The sequence below is a fragment of the Solea solea genome, chromosome 2, assembly GCF_958295425.1.
Source record: "Solea solea chromosome 2, fSolSol10.1, whole genome shotgun sequence".
NCBI lineage: Eukaryota > Metazoa > Chordata > Actinopteri > Pleuronectiformes > Soleidae > Solea > Solea solea.
In genome coordinates, this window is record NC_081135.1 from 155,441 (window position 1) to 176,268 (window position 20,828).

The window sequence follows — 20,828 nt, forward strand, 5'->3', positions numbered from 1 at the left end:
ACATACTATACTATGACTTTTTTGACTGATTTTGGACGACATACTATACTATGACTTTTTTGAGAGATTTTGGACGACATACTATACTAAGACTTTTTTGAGAGATTTTGGACGACATACTATACTATGACTTTTTTGAGAGATTTTGGACGACATACTATACTATGACTTTTTTGTCCCATTTTGGACGACATACTATACTATGACTTTTTTGTCTCATTTTGGACGACATACTATACTATGACTTTTTTGAGTGATTTTGGACGACATACTATACTATGACTTTTTTGTCCCATTTTGGACAACATACTATACTATGACTTTTTTGACTGATTTTGGACGACATACTATACTATGACTTTTTTGAGTGATTTTGGACGACATACTATACTATGAGTTTTTGGTCTAAATTTGGACGAGATACTATACTATGACTTTTTTGACTGATTTTGGACGACATACTATACTATGACTTTTTTGAGTGATTTTGGACGACATACTATACTATGAGTTTTTGGTCTAAATTTGGACGAGATACTAAAATATGACTTTTTTGACTGATTTTGGACGACATACTATACTATGATTTTTTTGAGGGATTTTGGACGACGTAGTATACTATGACTTTTTTGAGTGATTTTGGACGACATACTATACTATGACATTTTTGTCTCATTTTGGACAACATACTAAACTATAACCTTTTTGTCTCATTTTGGATGACATACTATACTACGACTTTTTTTGAGTGATTTTAGACGACATACTATACTATGACTTTTTTGAGTGATTTCGGACGACATACTATCCTCTGACTTTTTTGTCCCATTTTGGACGACATACTATACTATGACTTTTCTTAGTGATTTTGGACGACATACTATACTATGACTTTTTTGACTAATTTTGGACGACGTACTATACTATGACTCTTTTGAGAGATTTTGGAGGACATACTATACTATGACTTTTTTGTCCCATTTTGGACGACATACTATAGTATGACTTTTTTGTCCCATTTTGGACGACATACTATACTATGACTTTTTTGTCTCATTTTGGACGACATACTATACTATGACTTTTTTGAGTGATTTTGGACGACATACTATACTATGACTTTTTTGTCCCATTTTGGACGACATACTATACTATGACTTTTTGGTCTCAATTTGGACGACATACTATACTATGACTTTTTTGACTAATTTTGGACGACGTACTATACTATGACTCTTTTGAGAGATTTTGGACGACATACTATACTATGACTTTTTTGTCCCATTTTGGACGACATACTATACTATGACTTTTTTGACTGATTTTGGACGACATACTATACTATGACTTTTTTGAGAGATTTTGGACGACATACTATACTATGACTTTTTTGAGAGATTTTGGACGACATACTATACTATGACTTTTTTGAGAGATTTTGGACGACATACTATACTATGACTTTTTTGTCCCATTTTGGACGACAAACTATAGTATGACTTTTTGGTCTCAATTTGGACGACATACTATACTATGACTTTTTTGACTAATTTTGGACGACGTACTATACTATGACTCTTTTGAGAGATTTTGGACGACATACTATACTATGACTTTTTTGTCCCATTTTGGACGACATACTATAGTATGACTTTTTTGTCCCATTTTGGACGACATACTATACTATGACTTTTTTGTCTCATTTTGGACGACATACTATACTATGACTTTTTTGAGTGATTTTGGACGACATACTATACTATGACTTTTTTGTCCCATTTTGGACAACATACTATAGTATGACTTTTTGGTCTCAATTTGGACGACATACTATACTATGACTTTTTTGAGTGATTTTGGACGACATACTATACTATGAGTTTTTGGTCTAAATTTGGACGAGATACTATAATATGACTTTTTTGACTGATTTTGGACGACATACTATACTATGATTTTTTTGAGGGATTTTGGACGACGTAGTATACTATGACTTTTTTGAGTGATTTTGGACGACATACTATACTATGACATTTTTGTCTCATTTTGGACAACATACTAAACTATAACCTTTTTGTCTCATTTTGGATGACATACTATACTACGACTTTTTTTGAGTGATTTTAGACGACATACTATACTATGACTTTTTTGAGTGATTTCGGACGACATACTATCCTCTGACTTTTTTGTCCCATTTTGGACGACATACTATACTATGACTTTTCTTAGTGATTTTGGACGACATACTATACTATGACTTTTTTGACTAATTTTGGACGACGTACTATACTATGACTCTTTTGAGAGATTTTGGACGACATACTATACTATGACTTTTTTGTCCCATATTGGACGACATACTATAGTATGACTTTTTTGTCCCATTTTGGACGACATACTATACTATGACTTTTTTGTCTCATTTTGGACGACATACTATACTATGACTTTTTTGAGTGATTTTGGACGACATACTATACTATGACTTTTTTGTCCCATTTTGGACGACATACTATACTATGACTTTTTGGTCTCAATTTGGACGACATACTATACTATGACTTTTTTGACTAATTTTGGACGACGTACTATACTATGACTCTTTTGAGAGATTTTGGACGACATACTATACTATGACTTTTTTGTCCCATTTTGGACGACATACTATACTATGACTTTTTTGACTGATTTTGGACGACATACTATACTATGACTTTTTTGAGAGATTTTGGACGACATACTATACTATGACTTTTTTGAGAGATTTTGGACGACATACTATACTATGACTTTTTTGTCCCATTTTGGACGACATACTATAGTATGACTTTTTGGTCTCAATTTGGACGACATACTATACTATGACTTTTTTGACTAATTTTGGACGACGTACTATACTATGACTCTTTTGAGAGATTTTGGACGACATACTATACTATGACTTTTTTGTCCCATTTTGGACGACATACTATACTATGACTTTTTTGACTGATTTTGGACGACATACTATACTATGACTTTTTTGAGAGATTTTGGACGACATACTATACTAAGACTTTTTTGAGAGATTTTGGACGACATACTATACTATGACTTTTTTGAGAGATTTTGGACGACATACTATACTATGACTTTTTTGTCCCATTTTGGACGACATACTATACTATGACTTTTTTGTCTCATTTTGGACGACATACTATACTATGACTTTTTTGAGTGATTTTGGACGACATACTATACTATGACTTTTTTGTCCCATTTTGGACAACATACTATACTATGACTTTTTTGACTGATTTTGGACGACATACTATACTATGACTTTTTTGAGTGATTTTGGACGACATACTATACTATGAGTTTTTGGTCTAAATTTGGACGAGATACTATACTATGACTTTTTTGACTGATTTTGGACGACATACTATACTATGACTTTTTTGAGTGATTTTGGACGACATACTATACTATGAGTTTTTGGTCTAAATTTGGACGAGATACTAAAATATGACTTTTTTGACTGATTTTGGACGACATACTATACTATGATTTTTTTGAGGGATTTTGGACGACGTAGTATACTATGACTTTTTTGAGTGATTTTGGACGACATACTATACTATGACATTTTTGTCTCATTTTGGACAACATACTAAACTATAACCTTTTTGTCTCATTTTGGATGACATACTATACTACGACTTTTTTTGAGTGATTTTAGACGACATACTATACTATGACTTTTTTGAGTGATTTCGGACGACATACTATCCTCTGACTTTTTTGTCCCATTTTGGACGACATACTATACTATGACTTTTCTTAGTGATTTTGGACGACATACTATACTATGACTTTTTTGACTAATTTTGGACGACGTACTATACTATGACTCTTTTGAGAGATTTTGGAGGACATACTATACTATGACTTTTTTGTCCCATTTTGGACGACATACTATAGTATGACTTTTTTGTCCCATTTTGGACGACATACTATACTATGACTTTTTTGTCTCATTTTGGACGACATACTATACTATGACTTTTTTGAGTGATTTTGGACGACATACTATACTATGACTTTTTTGTCCCATTTTGGACGACATACTATACTATGACTTTTTGGTCTCAATTTGGACGACATACTATACTATGACTTTTTTGACTAATTTTGGACGACGTACTATACTATGACTCTTTTGAGAGATTTTGGACGACATACTATACTATGACTTTTTTGTCCCATTTTGGACGACATACTATACTATGACTTTTTTGACTGATTTTGGACGACATACTATACTATGACTTTTTTGAGAGATTTTGGACGACATACTATACTATGACTTTTTTGAGAGATTTTGGACGACATACTATACTATGACTTTTTTGAGAGATTTTGGACGACATACTATACTATGACTTTTTTGTCCCATTTTGGACGACAAACTATAGTATGACTTTTTGGTCTCAATTTGGACGACATACTATACTATGACTTTTTTGACTAATTTTGGACGACGTACTATACTATGACTCTTTTGAGAGATTTTGGACGACATACTATACTATGACTTTTTTGTCCCATTTTGGACGACATACTATACTATGACTTTTTTGACTGATTTTGGACGACATACTATACTATGACTTTTTTGAGAGATTTTGGACGACATACTATACTATGACTTTTTTGAGAGATTTTGGACGACATACTATACTATGACTTTTTTGTCCCATTTTGGACGACATACTATAGTATGACTTTTTTGTCCCATTTTGGACCACATACTATACTATGACTTTTTTGTCTCATTTTGGACGACATACTATACTATGACTTTTTTGAGTGATTTTGGACGACATACTATACTATGACTTTTTTGTCCCATTTTGGACAACATACTATAGTATGACTTTTTGGTCTCAATTTGGACGACATACTATACTATGAATTTTTTGACTAATTTTGGACGACATACTATACTATGACTTTTTTGAGTGATTTTGGACGACATACTATACTATGAGTTTTTGGTCTAAATTTGGACGAGATACTATAATATGACTTTTTTGACTGATTTTGGACGACATACTATACTATGATTTTTTTGAGGGATTTTGGATGGCGTAGTATACTATGACTTTTTTGAGTGATTTTGGACGACATACTATACTATGACATTTTTGTCTCATTTTGGACAACATACTAAACTATAACCTTTTTGTCTCATTTTGGATGACATACTATACTATGACTTTTTTTGAGTGATTTTAGACGACATACTATACTATGACTTTTTTGAGTGATTTCGGACGACATACTATCCTCTGACTTTTTTGTCACATTTTGGACGACATACTATACTATGACTTTTTTTGAGTGATTTTGGACGACATACTATACTTTGACTTTTTTGAGTGATTTTGGACGACATACTATACTATGACTTTTTTGACTAATTTTGGACGACGTACTATACTATGACTTTTTTGTCCCATTTTGGACGACATACTATACTATGACTTTTCTTAGTGATTTTGGACGACATACTATACTATGACTTTTTTGACTAATTTTGGACGATGTACTATACTATGACTCTTTTGAGAGATTTTGGACGACATACTATACTATGACTTTTTTGTCCCATTTTGGACAACATACTATACTATGACTTTTCTTAGTGATTTTGGACGACATACTATACTATGACTTTTTTGACCGATTTTGGATTACATGCTATACTATGACTTTTTGTCTCATTTTGGACGACATACTATACTATGACTTTTTTGTCCCATTTTGGACGACATACTATACTATGACTTTTCTTAGTGATTTTGGACGACATACTATACTATGACTTTTTTGACTGATTTTGGATTACATGCTATACTATGACTTTTTGTCTCATTTTGGACGACATACTAAATTATGACTTTTTGGTCTCAATTTGGACGACATACTATACTATGACTTTTTTGACTGATTTTGGACGACATACCATACTATGACTTTTTTGAGTGATTTTGGACGACATACTATACTATGACATTTTTGTCTAATTTTGGACAACATACTAAACTATGACTTTTTTGACTGATTTTGGACGACATACTATACTATGACTTTTTTGACTGATTTTGGACGACATACTATACTATGACACTTTTTTTTTTCAGTGTGTCGTCCAAAAAAGTCATACTTTAGCAAGTGTCCACAACTTCATTGTAAGATTAGAACTTATAACCACAGAGATACAAGTCTTAGTCTGGTGGAGATACTTGTCTTTATGGTCTTACTCTGAATTTTCTTAGTTTCTGATCTTGGTCAGAGTTTTTCAAAAATTTAATGGTTCAATTCCGAGGACAAACTGTTTGATCCTTCATCAGTTCACTTATTTCATGTGATCCACTGTCCCTATCGGGAGCATCACCAGCGCTTACAATGGTCTAGTGGACAAACTCAATACTTAAAATAAAACAAAACAACTTCCAAAAACCAAACCAAAACTCTCATTTCAATTTCAGGATTTCAGGAGGATTTCAACTTCATCATCAACGACTCTGGGAGGAAAGAACTAGCCTTGAAAAAGTCTTGAAAAGCCTTTAAAAAGCCCCAAAAGTGCTCACTGGCATTTTTTGTTGAATAATGTCAACAAATAAAATATGTGAATAAAAGTAAGTTGTCTGTACATCAGTCCACTTACACTTACAGTCCAGGGTGTGTGTGTGTGTGTGTGTCTCACTTTTCCCTCCAAACTGAAATTATGAGCTAGTTGCTATTGAGACAGCGCACAGAGACGCTGTGGTTTTCAGAGACGTGATCTAAGGACACAAATGTCCATCAAGCTTTTACTCGTTTAGATTGGACATGCTAATGTTAGCCTGGTATTTGGACAGTTTCACAGTCCCCCATGCTAACTGTTGCTAACTAGCATGGGGGGGGGGGGAAACACTTTACAGCCTCTTTCTTAAAGTGTGAAATTCCTTATTTAAAAAATCAATATAGAAACAAACAAATGTTTAGAAACATTTTGTCTTTTTATTGACATGTAAACAGCTGAAAGTTAAAGGCACAGTTCACTGTCTTGTGAACAGGAGGCGGGGCTACCACACCCGTCCTCCATGTTTTAGGATTAGCCAGGATTAGCACGTTAGCTCATGTAAATGTTGTTACAGCAATTAAAGTTTAACATTTACACAATGGATCATAACAATGAGCTCATGCTATATCTTCACTGATTGCTACCTGTGCGGACATGGACATGATGGACGTGATGGACGTGATGGACGTGATGGACATAATGGACGTGAACACTTTTCAAATCTCAACAAACTCTACAGCAACAAAACAAGTAGACACATTTAGCTGAAGCTCAAATATTGACCAAGGCAACAAATGTCATTTCAGAGAGTCCAACTGTAGTAGATCAAAGGATCAAAGTAGATACGATCAAAGTAGATTAAAGTAGATTAAAGTAGATCAAAGTAGATCAAAGAAGTTCAAAGTAGATCAAAGTAGATTAGATCAAAGTAAATTAAAAGGTATATCAAAGGATCAAAGTAGATCAAAGAGGCCACAATGAGTGAAATGCATCTATAAAATATTCTCATATACATATAAAAGACAGCGTCGTATATATTCTTTACCTTAATTTAAACATTGAAACACAAGAGGGCGACAACGAGAGCGTCTGACGACAGTAACGAGTGAAGAGTGATAAATAACACGTGTTTTCGGGAGCCAGCTTCCCTTCAAAATAAAACGCGACAAACAAATATTCCTTCTCTTCTATAAACTTGTTGTGATAAATCTGAGGCATGTTTATGTTCTTCAAATACAACTATACTCTACATGTTTTTACAGCACTGGGTAAAGAAGGCGGAGTCTGTTATGACCTTTAACCCTCTGTCAAGCTCCTGTGACGATTCCATTCACCATTTTCCAGGAATGGGCGTTCCACACTCGTACCAGGACACGTAGCTGACGTGGGAGTGTCCTCCCATCTGTCCAAAGTGGACGGGCTCTTGACGGACAGCTCTGTAGAAACCTGCAGCACAAAGACAAACAAGACTCTAGTGGGCAGTGCTGAGCACCATCAAGTGGGCTGAGGTATGTACAGGGTCTGGACTGTGAGTGGGATGAGGTACTTACCGGGTCAGGACTGTAAGTGGCCTAAGGTACGTACAGGGTCTGGACTGTAAGTGGGCTGAGGTACGTAGTGGGTCTGGACTATAAGTGGGCTGAGGTGCGTACCAGATCTACCGGGTCTGGACTGTAAGTGGGCTGAGGTACGTACCAGGTCTACCGGGTCTGGACTGTAAGTGGGCTGAGGTACGTACCAGGTCTGGACGGTAAGTGGACTGGGGTACATACTGGGTCTGGACTGTAAGTGGACTAAGGTACGTACCGGGTCTGGACGGTAAGTGAATTGAGGTACGTACCGGGTCTGGACTGTAAGTGGACTGAGGTACGTACCGGGTCAGGACTGTAAGTTGACTGAGGTACGTACCGGGTCAGGACTGTAAGTGGGCTGAGGTACGTACCGGGTCTGGACGGCAGCTGGTCGGCTCTGAGCTGTCGTCCTGTTTTTCCCTCCAGGAAAGAATCCACAAACTGACAGTGATCTTCTCCAAAACCGGTCTGATCCCCGATGTTATAGAACTTACCTGAACCAGACAGAGAGACAGACAGAGAGGTGAGCATTGCCTTCAGAAGGTCAGAGGTCAGAGGTCGTACCCTGACACTCACCAGTGAGTGAGTCACTCAGGTAGATCTTGTAGCGCAGTGAGTTGCACAGTTGAACGCCCACAAACTTGCGATACCACGTCCTCTTCACGAACTGTTGACCGTGACAGTCCGAGTACGAGTCCGTCTTAAAGGGGAACTGCGTCCAGATGGCGTCTTTGCCTGCAGAGACGGGAGTGTTTAAATGGCGACACCTGGCTGATGCGGAACCACGACGACGTGTTTGTGTGAACTTACCTGAGATGTTCTCGCTCACTCGAGGATCAGCTGAAACATAGAGACACTGATGATGTCACCACCTTGCTGCGTTATTATTGGACAGATGTGGATCAGATTTGGATCAGAAGTGGATCAGAAGTGGATCAGATGACTGGTTACCTGACTCGGTGTTGAAGGAGACGGGCTCACTGTGTGGACCTGCTCCCAGCTCGTTCTTTGGCTTCACCTTGAACTCATAACTGTCACAAAACACACAACATTTCACACAGCACTTAATTTTTACAGTGTAAACTTTTCTGCTGGTTTCCATGGTAATCTCAGCTCCGCCCTCTAATCGTGGCGTAAAAGTAAAAGCATGTTCTGAAGCTTTTCAAAGTAAAAGCATGTTCTTCATGTTCTGAAGCCTTTCAAAGTAAAGCATGTTCTTCGTGTTCTGTAGACTTTCAAAATAAAAGCATGTCCTTCGTGTTCTGAAGCCTTTCAAAATAAAAGCATGTTCTTCGTGTTCTGAATCCTTTCAAAGTAAAAGCATGTTCTTCATGTTCTGAAGACTTTCAAAGTAAAAGCATGTTCTGAAGCCTTTCACAATAAAAACCTCTGACCTCAAACTAACGCACCTGCTCTCAGGCTTCAGGTTCTCCACGGCAGTGTGCGTCTGATCGGTGGTCAGGACAGAAACCTGTTCCCCGTCAGGTCCTTTAGCCGTGGAGATGACTTCGTACTCTGAGGAGAGAAGAGGATTCTGGGTATTTGGACTCTCAGCAGGCCCTGAACGCATCACAAACGGTCTTACCAGTGGTGTCGTTGTCTGTCTTCTCCCAGTCCAGGATGATGAAGGACGGACATCCCTCCACTGTCACCACAGTCAGGTTAGAAGGCGGAGTCTTGGGCGGAGTAGTGAAGTTTGCGTCACTGCGTTCGTTCTGTGGAAAGAAGTTGAGCGAGGACGTGATGGAGCACGGCTCGTCCGCTCTCTTCCCGGTTTGATAAATGACGTGCGGAGCTGTGGAAGGGAGGGAGGGGGCGGAGTTAATCCAGCAACAACACGATTGGTTGATTCTCTTAACGGTCTCTTACCAACATAACGCTTCTTCCCCTGGGCGTCGAGGTCAGAGGTCGGCTGTGACTTGAAGAGGTCGGAGTCTTCCCACGTTTCGTGTAGAGATGCTGGAGAAACGTCAAAAAACAATCATCACTGTCATTATAAGAGTCAGGCTCAAGGGCCGGGAGGTCAAAGTTCACACACCTGCCGTCGTCATTGGCGTTGTCGTCGTGCTCCCCCTCCGCTCCGGTTTGGTGGGTTTGCCGGTGGACGGCAGGACTTTAGGTTTCAGGATCGCTAAGTTGTCCGTCTGTTTGAAGTTGTTGACTTTGTCTGAGAAAACAAAGAGTTTATAAACCACGTGTTTATGGGTTTCCATGACAACCGGAGACTCTGGTCCTCACCTGAGTCTCCAGGCTTCCCAACCAGGTTTGGTCTCTTGTTAGGAATCAAAGGACGAACTGGAGACCCTGAAACACATGACATCACACCTGAGTGTGTGTGTGTGTGTGTGTGTGTGTGTGTGTGTGTGTGTGTGTGTGTGTGTATGTGTGTGTGTGTGTGTGTGTGTCTGTGTCTATGTGTGTGTGTGTGTGTGTCTGTGTGTGTGCGTGTGTCTGTGTGTGTGTTCTCGTGTAATTTCATGAGGTTGGAGAACATTTGTTTCTCAGACTCCAGAACCTGCAGCCAATTAGACCCCGCCCCTCCCCCTCCCCCCTCCTTCCTTTACAGACGCCAAGATTCTTCACAATCAGGGATTTGAGCGTCGTCCAGACGTAAATGAAACAAACGCACAAACATGAACACATTCCTCTCAATCAGTCCATGTCAGGAGACGCTGGAGGACACAAGGACGAGGACATGAAGACACAAGGACACAAGGACATGAGGATGAGGACACAAGGACACAAGGACATGCTCAACCTCCATTGTTCTCCAATGTAAATAAAGAAAAAACAAAAACAAATGAAATAAACACACGTTTGATTTTCACTCAAACATTCATGAGGTAACTCGTCCATCTGTCTCACACTCGTCCATCTGTCTCACACTCATCCATCTGTCTCACACTCGTCCATCTGTCTCACACTCGTCCAACTGTCTCACCCTTGTCCACCTTTTTTTTAGGAAGTCAGGCGACCATCTTTAAATTTAGAACCAGAGGAGCCTCCGCCATCTGGACTGAACTCTGAGTAAAGAATGGACGAGCTCACAGTCCCCGTGTTTGTCCTTCTGAAGAGGACAGGTGTAAACGAGCATCGTGACATGTTGACTTGTCACATGAAAGACAAGAGACAGCTTATTTGAAGAAGCTGGAGGACAAACATGGATGGAAGGACAAGTGGACGCAGAGCGCCACAGGTGGACGGACAGAGGGAGGACATGGAGACATGTTTGTTTACCCAGCCGGTGTCTCTGCCATAACAGTGGTTTAGGAGGGGAGACGCCCCGGTGGAGCTGTCCATGTACTGCAGGGACAAAAGTGAGTGTCACAAACTCTGTCTCTGGTTCATGAACACAGCACAAGAACAACCACAAGAGTCATCACAAGGTCAGATTGTCTCTCAATGACAAGACAAGGGTTGAGAGTTAATCTGGATTATTCTGCGTGTGTGCTGCGTTCATCAGCATCAACACAAACAAACACCTCTGAGAGACCTTTACCCCTGAGTATCCCGGAGTTCGGGGACAAGCTACCGTGTCTAGAGGACCCGGACTGTCTGAAGCCGTTAGAGACGGGAAAGACGGGGTTTCCTGACGCAGGCCTGGAGGATTTGGGAGCTGGGTTCAGGTTTCTGCTTTGACCTAAAGGATCAAACAGAAGTGAAGGAGGGAATTACAAGATGACGTCATGTGTTTATGATGCAGCAGCAACAGTGGGGCGGAGCAATGATGGGGCGGAGACATGATGTTAGTCTAAAGGCCCAGTTATACTCCATTCTTGTCCACTTTACGTCCCAAACACTATGTCCATCAGTGGTTCCAAACCAAGTCCCCCAACCTGAACCCTGTCCACACATGGACATGAACCAGCAACCCTCCAGTTGCAAGCCAAGTTCCCTCCCTTCTTTACCTGCAAGCATTTACTGGTCTTTACCTGCGAGCCTTTACTGGTCTTTACCTGCGAGCCTTTACTGGTCTTTACCAGTGAGCCTTTACTGGTCTTTACCTGCAAGTCTTTACTGGTCTTTACCTGCAAGTCTTTACTGATCTTTACCTGCGAGCCTTTACTGGTCTTTACCTGCGAGTCTTTACTGGTCTTTACCTGCGAGTCTTTACTGGTCTTTACCTGCAAGCCTTTACTGGTCTTTACCTGCAAGTCTTTACTGGTCTTTACCTGCGAGCCTTTACTGATCTTTACCTGTAAGCCTTTACTGGTCTTTACCTGCGAGTCTTTACTGATCTTTACCTGCGAGCCTTTACTGGTCTTTACCTGCAAGTCTTTACTGATCTTTACCTACGAGTCTTTACTGATCTTTACCTGCGAGCCTTTACTGGTCTTTACCTGCAAGTCTTTACTGATCTTTACCTGCAAGTCTTTACTGATCTTTACCTGTGAGCCTTTACTGGTCTTTACCGGTGACCTGCAAGTCTTTACTGATCTTTACCTGTGAGCCTTTACTGGTCTTTACCGGTGAGCCTTTACTGGTCTTTACCTGCAAGTCTTTACTGGTCTTTACCTGCAAGTCTTTACTGATCTTTACCTGCAAGCCTTTACTGGTCTTTACCTGCGAGTCTTTACTGGTCTTTACCTGCAAGTCTTTACTGGTCTTTACCTGCAAGTCTTTACTGGTCTTTACCTGCGAGCCTTTACTGATCTTTACCTGCAAGTCTTTACTGGTCTTTACCTGCGAGCCTTTACTGATCTTTACCTGCAAGTCTTTACTGGTCTTTACCTGCGAGTCTTTACTGATCTTTACCTGCGAGCCTTTACTGGTCTTTACCTGCGAGTCTTTACTGATCTTTACCTGTAAGCCTTTACTGATCTTTACCTGCGAGTCTTTACTGATCTTTACCTGCGAGTCTTTACTGATCTTTACCTGCGAGTCTTTACTGATCTTTACCTGCTGCTGATGATGATGACAACATGACTGCAAACTGATGATGATGACAACATGACTGCAAACTGATGATGATGACAACATGACTGATGATGACAACATGACTGATGATGACGACAACATGACTGATGATGATGACAACATGACTGATGATGATGACAACATGACTGTGACAAAAACAGCTCAACCAAAACAAGATGGAGGCAGATGAACAGCTGAGATGGGAAATGCAAAAGTGCAGGAAGAATGAGGTCAGAGGTCAGAGGTCACCTTCAGTCCTCTGACTGCTCAGAGCTTTTCTCAGCTGCAGGAGTTTGTCCTGAGGTTTAAACGCTGTAAAGAAAAAAGAAGGTTTAGTGAGACACAGACAGACAGGCAGACAGACAGACACAGTGATTTACCTTCAGGGCTGTGACGCTTCTCTGCTGCATCACTGTCAGTGAGGGGGGGCGAGGAGGATGTGGAGGACGGAGGGGACGGGGAGGATGTGGAGGACATGGAGGACGGGGAGGACGGGGAGGATGTGGAGGACGGGGAGGACGACTGGAGTCGGGGCAGGACAGAGGCACCAGGATCCAGCGGGCGCTTGGTGTTGTTTCCATTGTCTGAAGCAGAAGAGGACAGAGGGACGGTCGTCATGGGAACCAGGTTTCCATCAGAGTGGACATGTCCATCTTTAAGGGACAGAAAAACTTTGGATTCAGTTTGGACTTCAGACCAATATTTATCTGACAGTTCTAACGTCTTGTACAGGACATAGAGACAAAGACAGGACAGAGAGGACAGAGAGACAAACATGGGACAGAGAGGACAGAGAGACAAAGACAGGACAGAGAGGACAGAGAGACAAACATGGGACAGAGAGGACAGAGAGACAAATACAGGACAGAGAGACAAAGACTGGACAGAGAGGGCCCTGTGTGTATAATCACAGTGTGTGTGTGTGTGTGCGTGCATGTAATCACCACGTATGTGTGTGTGTGTGTGTGCGTGTGTGTGGGTGTAATCACCATGTGTGTGTGTTGCTCCACTGAGTCCAGGTTGTCTTCTTGGTTGAGTGCGATTGTGTAGAACTGTGAACACAATCAGCTGATCACTGTGTGTGTGTGTGTGTGTGTGTGTGTGACAACACAGAGGTGACTGAGGAGAGAAGATCTCACCTGGACGAGGAGGGAAGAGAGCTCCAGCAGGCTTCTGCAACACAAAGAGACGTTCAGAGACATTCAGACGTTCAGACGTTCAGAGACGTTCAGTGACGTTCAGAGACGTTCAGGGACGTTCAGGGACGTTCAGAGACGTTCAGACGTTCAGACGTTCAGAGACGTTCAGACGTTCAGGCGTTCAGACGTTCAGAGACGTTCAGACGTTCAGAGACGTTCAGACGTCCAGAGACATTCAGACGTTCAGATGTTCAGAGACGTTCAGTGACGTTCAGAGACGTTCAGAGACGTTCAGACGTTCAGAGACGTTCAGACGTTCAGGCGTTCAGACGTTCAGAGACGTTCAGACGTTCAGACGTTCAGAGACGTTCAGACGTCCAGAGACATTCAGACGTTCAGACGTTCAGAGACGTTCAGACGTTCAGAGACGTTCAGACGTTCAGAGACGTTCAGACGTTCAGACGTTCAGAGACGTTCAGACGTTCAGACGTTCAGACGTTCAGAGACATTCAGACGTTCAGAGACATTCAGACGTTCAGACGTTCAGAGACGTTCAGACGTTCAGACATTCAGAGACGTTCAGTGACGTTCAGGGACGTTCAGGGACGTTCAGACGTTCAGACATTCAGAGACGTTCAGACGTTCAGACGTTCAGACGTTCAGAGACATTCAGACGTTCAGACGTTCAGAGACATTCAGACGTTCAGAGACGTTCAGAGATGTTCAGACGTTCAGACATTCAGAGACGTTCAATGACGTTCAGACGTTCAGACGTTCAGAGACGTTCAGAGACGTTCAGACACGTTCAGACACGTTCAGAGACGTTCAGAGACATTCAGACGTTCAGAGACATTCAGACGTTCAGAGACGCTCAGACTTTCAGACTTTCAGACGTTCAGAGACGCTCAGACGTTCAGAGACGTTCAGAGACGTTCAGACGTTCAGAGACGTTCAGAGACGTTCAGGGACGTGCAGAGACATTCAGGGATGTTCAGGGACGTGCAGGGACAGCAGTGATTGGCTTACCAGGGACTTGGACAGAGTCTTTCGCAGCTTAAATGTCTTGTGAGTGTTTTTCTCTGTGGAAAAGCAGATGGTGCGTTTAAGTGCCTTCAGGAAAAAGCAGCTTCATGGTTTTAATAAAGCAGAAACAGAAACCATTTGACTCAGAGTGGACTCATCTGGTCTCTGATTGAATCCACATCTGGAAGAAGAAAAACAGTGGTCACCATGACAACAGTGAGGACGGTACACTGTAAAAAAGAGTCTCACTGCTCATGTTGGTGTTGTGGAGGACGGGTCTGCTCCACGTCCCGCTGCGCTCGTCGCTGTTGGACCGCACGCCAAACTCGTACGCGGTGTCGGGTTTCAGGTTGTCCACAACCGTGTCGCTGGTTGGACACGTCTGGTAATTCCACTTCTTGTTCCTTTCCCGGTACCGGATGGTGTAAAACCTGAAGATAGAGGTCATAGGTCAGAGGTCAGATGTTGGACAGCACAGTCAGTGAAGGCATCATCATCATCATCATCATCGTCATCGTGCCTCTCACCCATCTGCCAGACACTCGTTCATGATGTTTCCTTCATACGGCGTCTTCAGGTGGTTTCCCCAGGACAGAAGAACCGCCGTGGGACTGACAGAGCCCAGGACCACGTGAAGAGGCTTCTCCAGGTCCACCTTACCTGTCACACAGGTGAGGACAGAGGGAGACTTCCTGTCACACAGGTGAGGACAGGAAGTTGTCTGAAGCTAACAGGAAGTGGTTTAAAGCGGACAGGAAGTGGTCTAAAGCTGACAGGAAGTGGTCTAAAGCGGACAGGAAGTGGTTTAAAGTGGACAGGAAGGGGTTTCTAGCAAACAGGAAGTGGTTAGCACACCTGTGCAGTGCTTCTTCACATCATTGGCTGGGATTGGCTGCACTGCCACCAGGTACTTAGGTTCAGCATCTGAAATCAAAACACAGTCAGGTCAAAGGTCATGAATATCACAGAGTCACAACCTTTCACAATAAAAGCCTCACAACTAAACTTCTGAAACAAACCTGAACAACGCCTTTAAAATGTGTGACAATATAACCTTTGACCTCTGTGAGTCATTCATGTGTTCCTGTGATGATGATGATGATGATGATGACAGCAGCACCTGAACTCATCGTGTTCAAACCAAACCTCATTGACAAAAGCAGGAATTTAAGAGAAGCGAAAACAAACCTCTCTCAAAGCTGCACACACATGCCCCGCCCCCCACAACCCCGCCCCCACTGTGTGATTGTGTGTGTGTGCATGGGTGTGAGTAGTGTGTAGTACTGTGTAGTACTGTGTAGTACGGTGTAGTAGTATTGTGTAGTAGTAGTGTGTAGTAGTATTGTATAGTAGTACTGTGTAGTAGGACTGTGTAGTAGTATTCTGTGTATTCTGTGTAGAAGTACTGTGTTGTACAGTGTAGTTGTAAGAAGTAGTGTGTAGTAGTGTGTTGTACTGTATAGTAGTGTGTAGTAGTGTGTAGTACTGTGTAGTAGTAAATAGTACTGGTTAGAAGTGTGAAGTAATGTGTAGTACTGTGTAGTAGTAAGTAATAGTGTGTAGTACTGTGTAGAAGCCCCGCCCCCTAGTAAATAGTACTGAAAATACTATTTAAAGTAGTAAATAGTACTGTATAGTAGTGTGTAGTAGTAAGTTGTACTGTATAGTAGTGTGTAGTAGTGTGTAGTACTGTGTAGTAGTAAATAGTACTGGTTAGAAGTGTGAAGTAATGTGTAGTACTGTGTAGTAGTAAGTAGTAGTGTGTAGTAGTGTGTAGTACTGTGTAGAAGCCCCGCCCCCTCACCTGGACTCACCTAGCTCAGTCTCGTAGACTCGTCCGTTCTCCGGCAGATGAAAGAACTGTTTGGAGAAGACGCTGCTGCCGTATCCGAGGATGTAACCTTCTAACTTTACGTCAGCACTGGGACGCACGAACTTCATCACGATGGTGTCGCCCGTCGCATTAATGCGAACTTTCATGTTTTGACCACGAACTGACGAAGAGGAGACAGGAAGTTAGAGACACTGACGAAGAGGAGACAGGAAGTTAGAGACACCGACGAAGAGGAGACAGGAAGTTAGAGACACTGACGAAGAGGAGACAGGAAGTTAGAGACACTGACGAAGAGGAGACAGGAAGTTAGAGACACCGACGAAGAGGAGACAGGAAGTTAGAGACACCGACGAAGAGGAGACAGGAAGTTAGAGACACTGACGAAGAGGAGACAGGAAGTTAGAGACACCAAGGAAGAGGAGACAGGAAGTTAGAGACACTGACGAAGAGGAGACAGGAAGTTAGAGACACCGCCGAAGAGGAGACAGGAAGTTAGAGACACTGAGGAAGAGGAGACAGGAAGTTAGAATCACTGAGGAAGAGGAGACAGGAAGTTAGAGACACCGACCAAGAGGAGACAGGAAGTTAGAGACACCGACCAAGAGGAGACAGGAAGTTAGCGACACCGACCAAGAGGAGACAGGAAGTTAGAGACAAGAAGTAAGAGACACTGATGAAGAGGAGTAATACTGTGTAGTAGTACTGTGTAGTAGTATTGTGTAGTAGTTCTGTGTAGTAGTACTGTTTAGTAGTATTGTATAGTAGTACTGTGTATTTGAATTTTGTAGTAGTTTTGTGTAGTAGTACTTTGTAGTAGTTCTGTGTAGTAGTACTTTGTAGTAGTATTGTGCAGTAGTTCTGTGTAGTAGTACTGTTTAGTAGTATTGTATAGTAGTACTGTGTATTTGAATTTTGTAGTAGTATTGTGTAGTAGTTCTGTGTAGTAGTACTGTTTAGTAGTACTGTGTATTTGAATTTTGTAGTAGTATTGTGTAGTAGTTCCGTGTAGTAGTGTTGTGTAGTAGTACTGTGTAGTAGTATTGTGTAGTAGTTCTGTGTAGTAGTATTGTGTAGTAGTACTTTGTAGTAGTTCTGTGTAGTAGTTCTGTGTAGTTGTATTGTGTAGTAGTATTGTGTAGTAGTTCTGTGTAGTAGTAGTGTGTAGTAGTTCTGTGTAGTAGTATTGTGTAGTAGTTCTGTGTAGTTATACTGTGTAGTAGTACTGTGTAGTAGTTCTGTGTAGTAGTATTGTGTAGTAGTACTGTGTAGTAGTACTGTAAGGTAGTTCTGTGTAGTAGTATTGTGTAGTAGTTCTGTGTAGTAGTACTGTGCAGTAGTACTGTGTAGTAGTAATGTGCAATAGTTCTGTGTAGTAGTATTGTGTAGTAGTGCTTTGTAGTATTGTGTAGTAGTATTGTGTAATAGTACTGTGTAGTAGTACTGTTAAATCCTCTGCAGTGAGGACAGTGAGGACGTTTGTCTTCTGTGGGTTTGTCCTGACATGTTGGACGTGTGGAATCATGCACGAGAGGACATGCCCACTTTCTGACTGACATGACTGTGAGGTCAGAGGTCAACAGCTGTCACACTGTGCAGGCACAAATACTACAGTACTGAGTACAAATACACACACACGTCGTTAAACACAGCACAGTGTGTGTGTGTGTGTATGTGTGTGTGTAAACTTCCATAAAGAAACATTGTCTCTACACATGCTCTCTCTCTCTCTCTGTTGTTCTTGGCTGTCTCTCGCCCTCTGAGCGTGCACACGCGCACACACACACACACACACACACACACACGCACGCACGCACACACACACACACCTGAGTGACCTCGGTGCTGAGTCGGCAGAAACAAACAGTTTAACTTTCACATTCACACCATCATTAACAGTGTGTGTGTGTGTGTGTGTGTGTGTGTGCGTGTGCGTGTGGTCATGTGACTCACTCACCTCTGCTTCTCTGAGCTGATGTCCCTATGAGCAAAGTCGTTGCCCCGAGCAACAGCAGGAGGACATCAGTGCCCGCCATGACCTATGAACTCAACCGTCCAGGACACAATGACGAGGACAAGTACGAGGACCAGGAACAGGACCAGGACCGGAACAAGGACCAGGACCAGGAGCTGGACAACTTCACTAAGTGTCTCCTCTTAGGACTTGTTCAGCAGTTGGACGTCCTCTCTGTGGAGAGCTGGACACACCAGCATCTATAGCCTTGGCAGGTGGGCGGGGCGTAGATGACATCACCAACTCCTATACTGTATTCACATACTGTACAGCCCCTCCCTCTCTCTCTCTCTCTCTCTCTCTCTCTCTCGACCCTCCCTCTGTTCTCTCTCAAACATGACTTTTTTTCTTTTTTACTCTTTCACTGTTTTTCACATCAACCACACACACACACACACACACACACACACACATACATACAGACATTGGGTCTGTCTGTGGTTGTTGTGTTGTGTCTCTGAGTTTGACTGAAGACATTTTTACAGTGCGTCCTGCGTGTCTCTGTGGTTGTTGTGTTGTGTCTCTGAGTTTGACTGAAGACATTTTTACAGTGCGTCCTGCGTGTCTCTGTGGTTGTTGTGTTGTGTCTCTGAGTTTGACTGAAGACATTTTTACAGTGCGTCTTGCGTGTCTCTGTGGTAGTTGTGTTGTGTCTCTGAGTTTGACTGAAGACATTTTTACAATCGTCCTGCGTGTCTCTGTGGTTGTTGTGTTGTGTCTCTGAGTTTGACTGAAGACATTTTTACAGTGCGTCCTGCGTGTCTCTGTGGTTGTTGTGTTGTGTCTCTGAGTTTGGCTGAAGACATTTTTACAGTGCGTCCTGCGTGTCTCTGTGGTTGTTGTGTTGTGTCTCTGAGTTTGGCTGAAGACATTTTTACAGTGCGTCCTGCGTGTCTCTGTGGTTGTTGTGTTGTGTCTCTGAGTTTGGCTGAAGACATTTTTACAGTGCGTCCTGCGTGTCTCTGTGGTTGTTGTGTTGTGTCTCTGAGTTTGGCTGAAGACATTTTTACAGTGCGTCCTGCGTGTCTCTGTGGTTGTTGTGTTGTGTCTCTGAGTTTGGCTGAAGACATTTTTACAGTGCGTCCTGCGTGTCTCTGTGGTTGTTGTGTTGTGTCTCTGAGTTTGGCTGAAGACATTTTTACAGTGCGTCCTGCGTGTCTCTGTGGTTGTTGTGTTGTGTCTCTGAGTTTGGCTGAAGACATTTTTACAGTGCGTCCTGCGCCCACGCTCAGCACCTGCTTCACATCACAGTGATGACTTGTGAAACCAGCCGTTTATGTAACCTCTGCCACACGGTGGTTCAGCGGCGGCCATGACGGCGGTGCGGCCTCTTCCTGCTGCACAATGAAGTCTTTGTCTCCAGCTGAGGCCTGGACAACAGCTTTGAGACTGAGACTGAGACACTTTACCACTGAACTGGGACTGACCAGCGCCCCCTGGATTCAACTTTAACACCTGAAATAAATGTTAAATGGATTTTAAAACCAACTTCAATCTTACGTCAATCTCACGTCAGACATTCAGAGGACACTCATGAAGACATGAAGATGTTCAGAGGAAGACATGAAGACGTTCTGAGGACAGACATGAAGACATTCAGAGGAGGACAGCCATGAAGACATTCAGAGGACAGACGTGAAGACGTTCAGAGGAGGACAGACATGAAGACATTCTGAGGACAGACATGAAGACATTCAGAGGAGGACAGCCATGAAGA

The 20,828-nt window shown here is 42.1% G+C and overlaps 1 protein-coding gene across 9 annotated transcripts; it reads right to left on the minus strand.

The window, feature by feature from the left end:
• Positions 1-7,031: 7,031 nt before the first annotated feature.
• On the minus strand, positions 7,032-19,293 carry LOC131455182 (target of Nesh-SH3-like). 9 transcript variants are annotated; one of them, XM_058622657.1, is made up of 22 exons: positions 19,055-19,292; positions 17,081-17,260; positions 16,122-16,190; positions 15,794-15,926; positions 15,516-15,697; positions 15,270-15,322; positions 14,244-14,277; positions 14,094-14,156; positions 13,485-13,688; positions 13,354-13,416; positions 11,687-11,827; positions 11,425-11,490; positions 10,426-10,491; positions 10,226-10,354; positions 10,057-10,146; positions 9,773-9,982; positions 9,597-9,702; positions 9,139-9,218; positions 8,998-9,027; positions 8,764-8,922; positions 8,559-8,681; positions 7,032-8,062 (listed from the first exon to the last, which is right to left on the minus strand). In XM_058622657.1, the coding sequence occupies exons 1-22, from the start codon at positions 19,131-19,133 to the stop codon at positions 7,947-7,949; spliced, it is 2,376 nt and encodes a 791-aa protein (XP_058478640.1). In that variant the 5' UTR covers positions 19,134-19,292; the 3' UTR covers positions 7,032-7,946. The 9 variants fall into 9 exon arrangements, with proteins under 9 accessions (XP_058478640.1, XP_058478637.1, XP_058478636.1 ...); XM_058622654.1 differs by having other exon boundaries at positions 11,720-11,827; positions 13,485-13,757; XM_058622653.1 differs by having other exon boundaries at positions 13,485-13,757.
• Between the last annotated feature and the right edge of the window lie 1,535 nt (positions 19,294-20,828).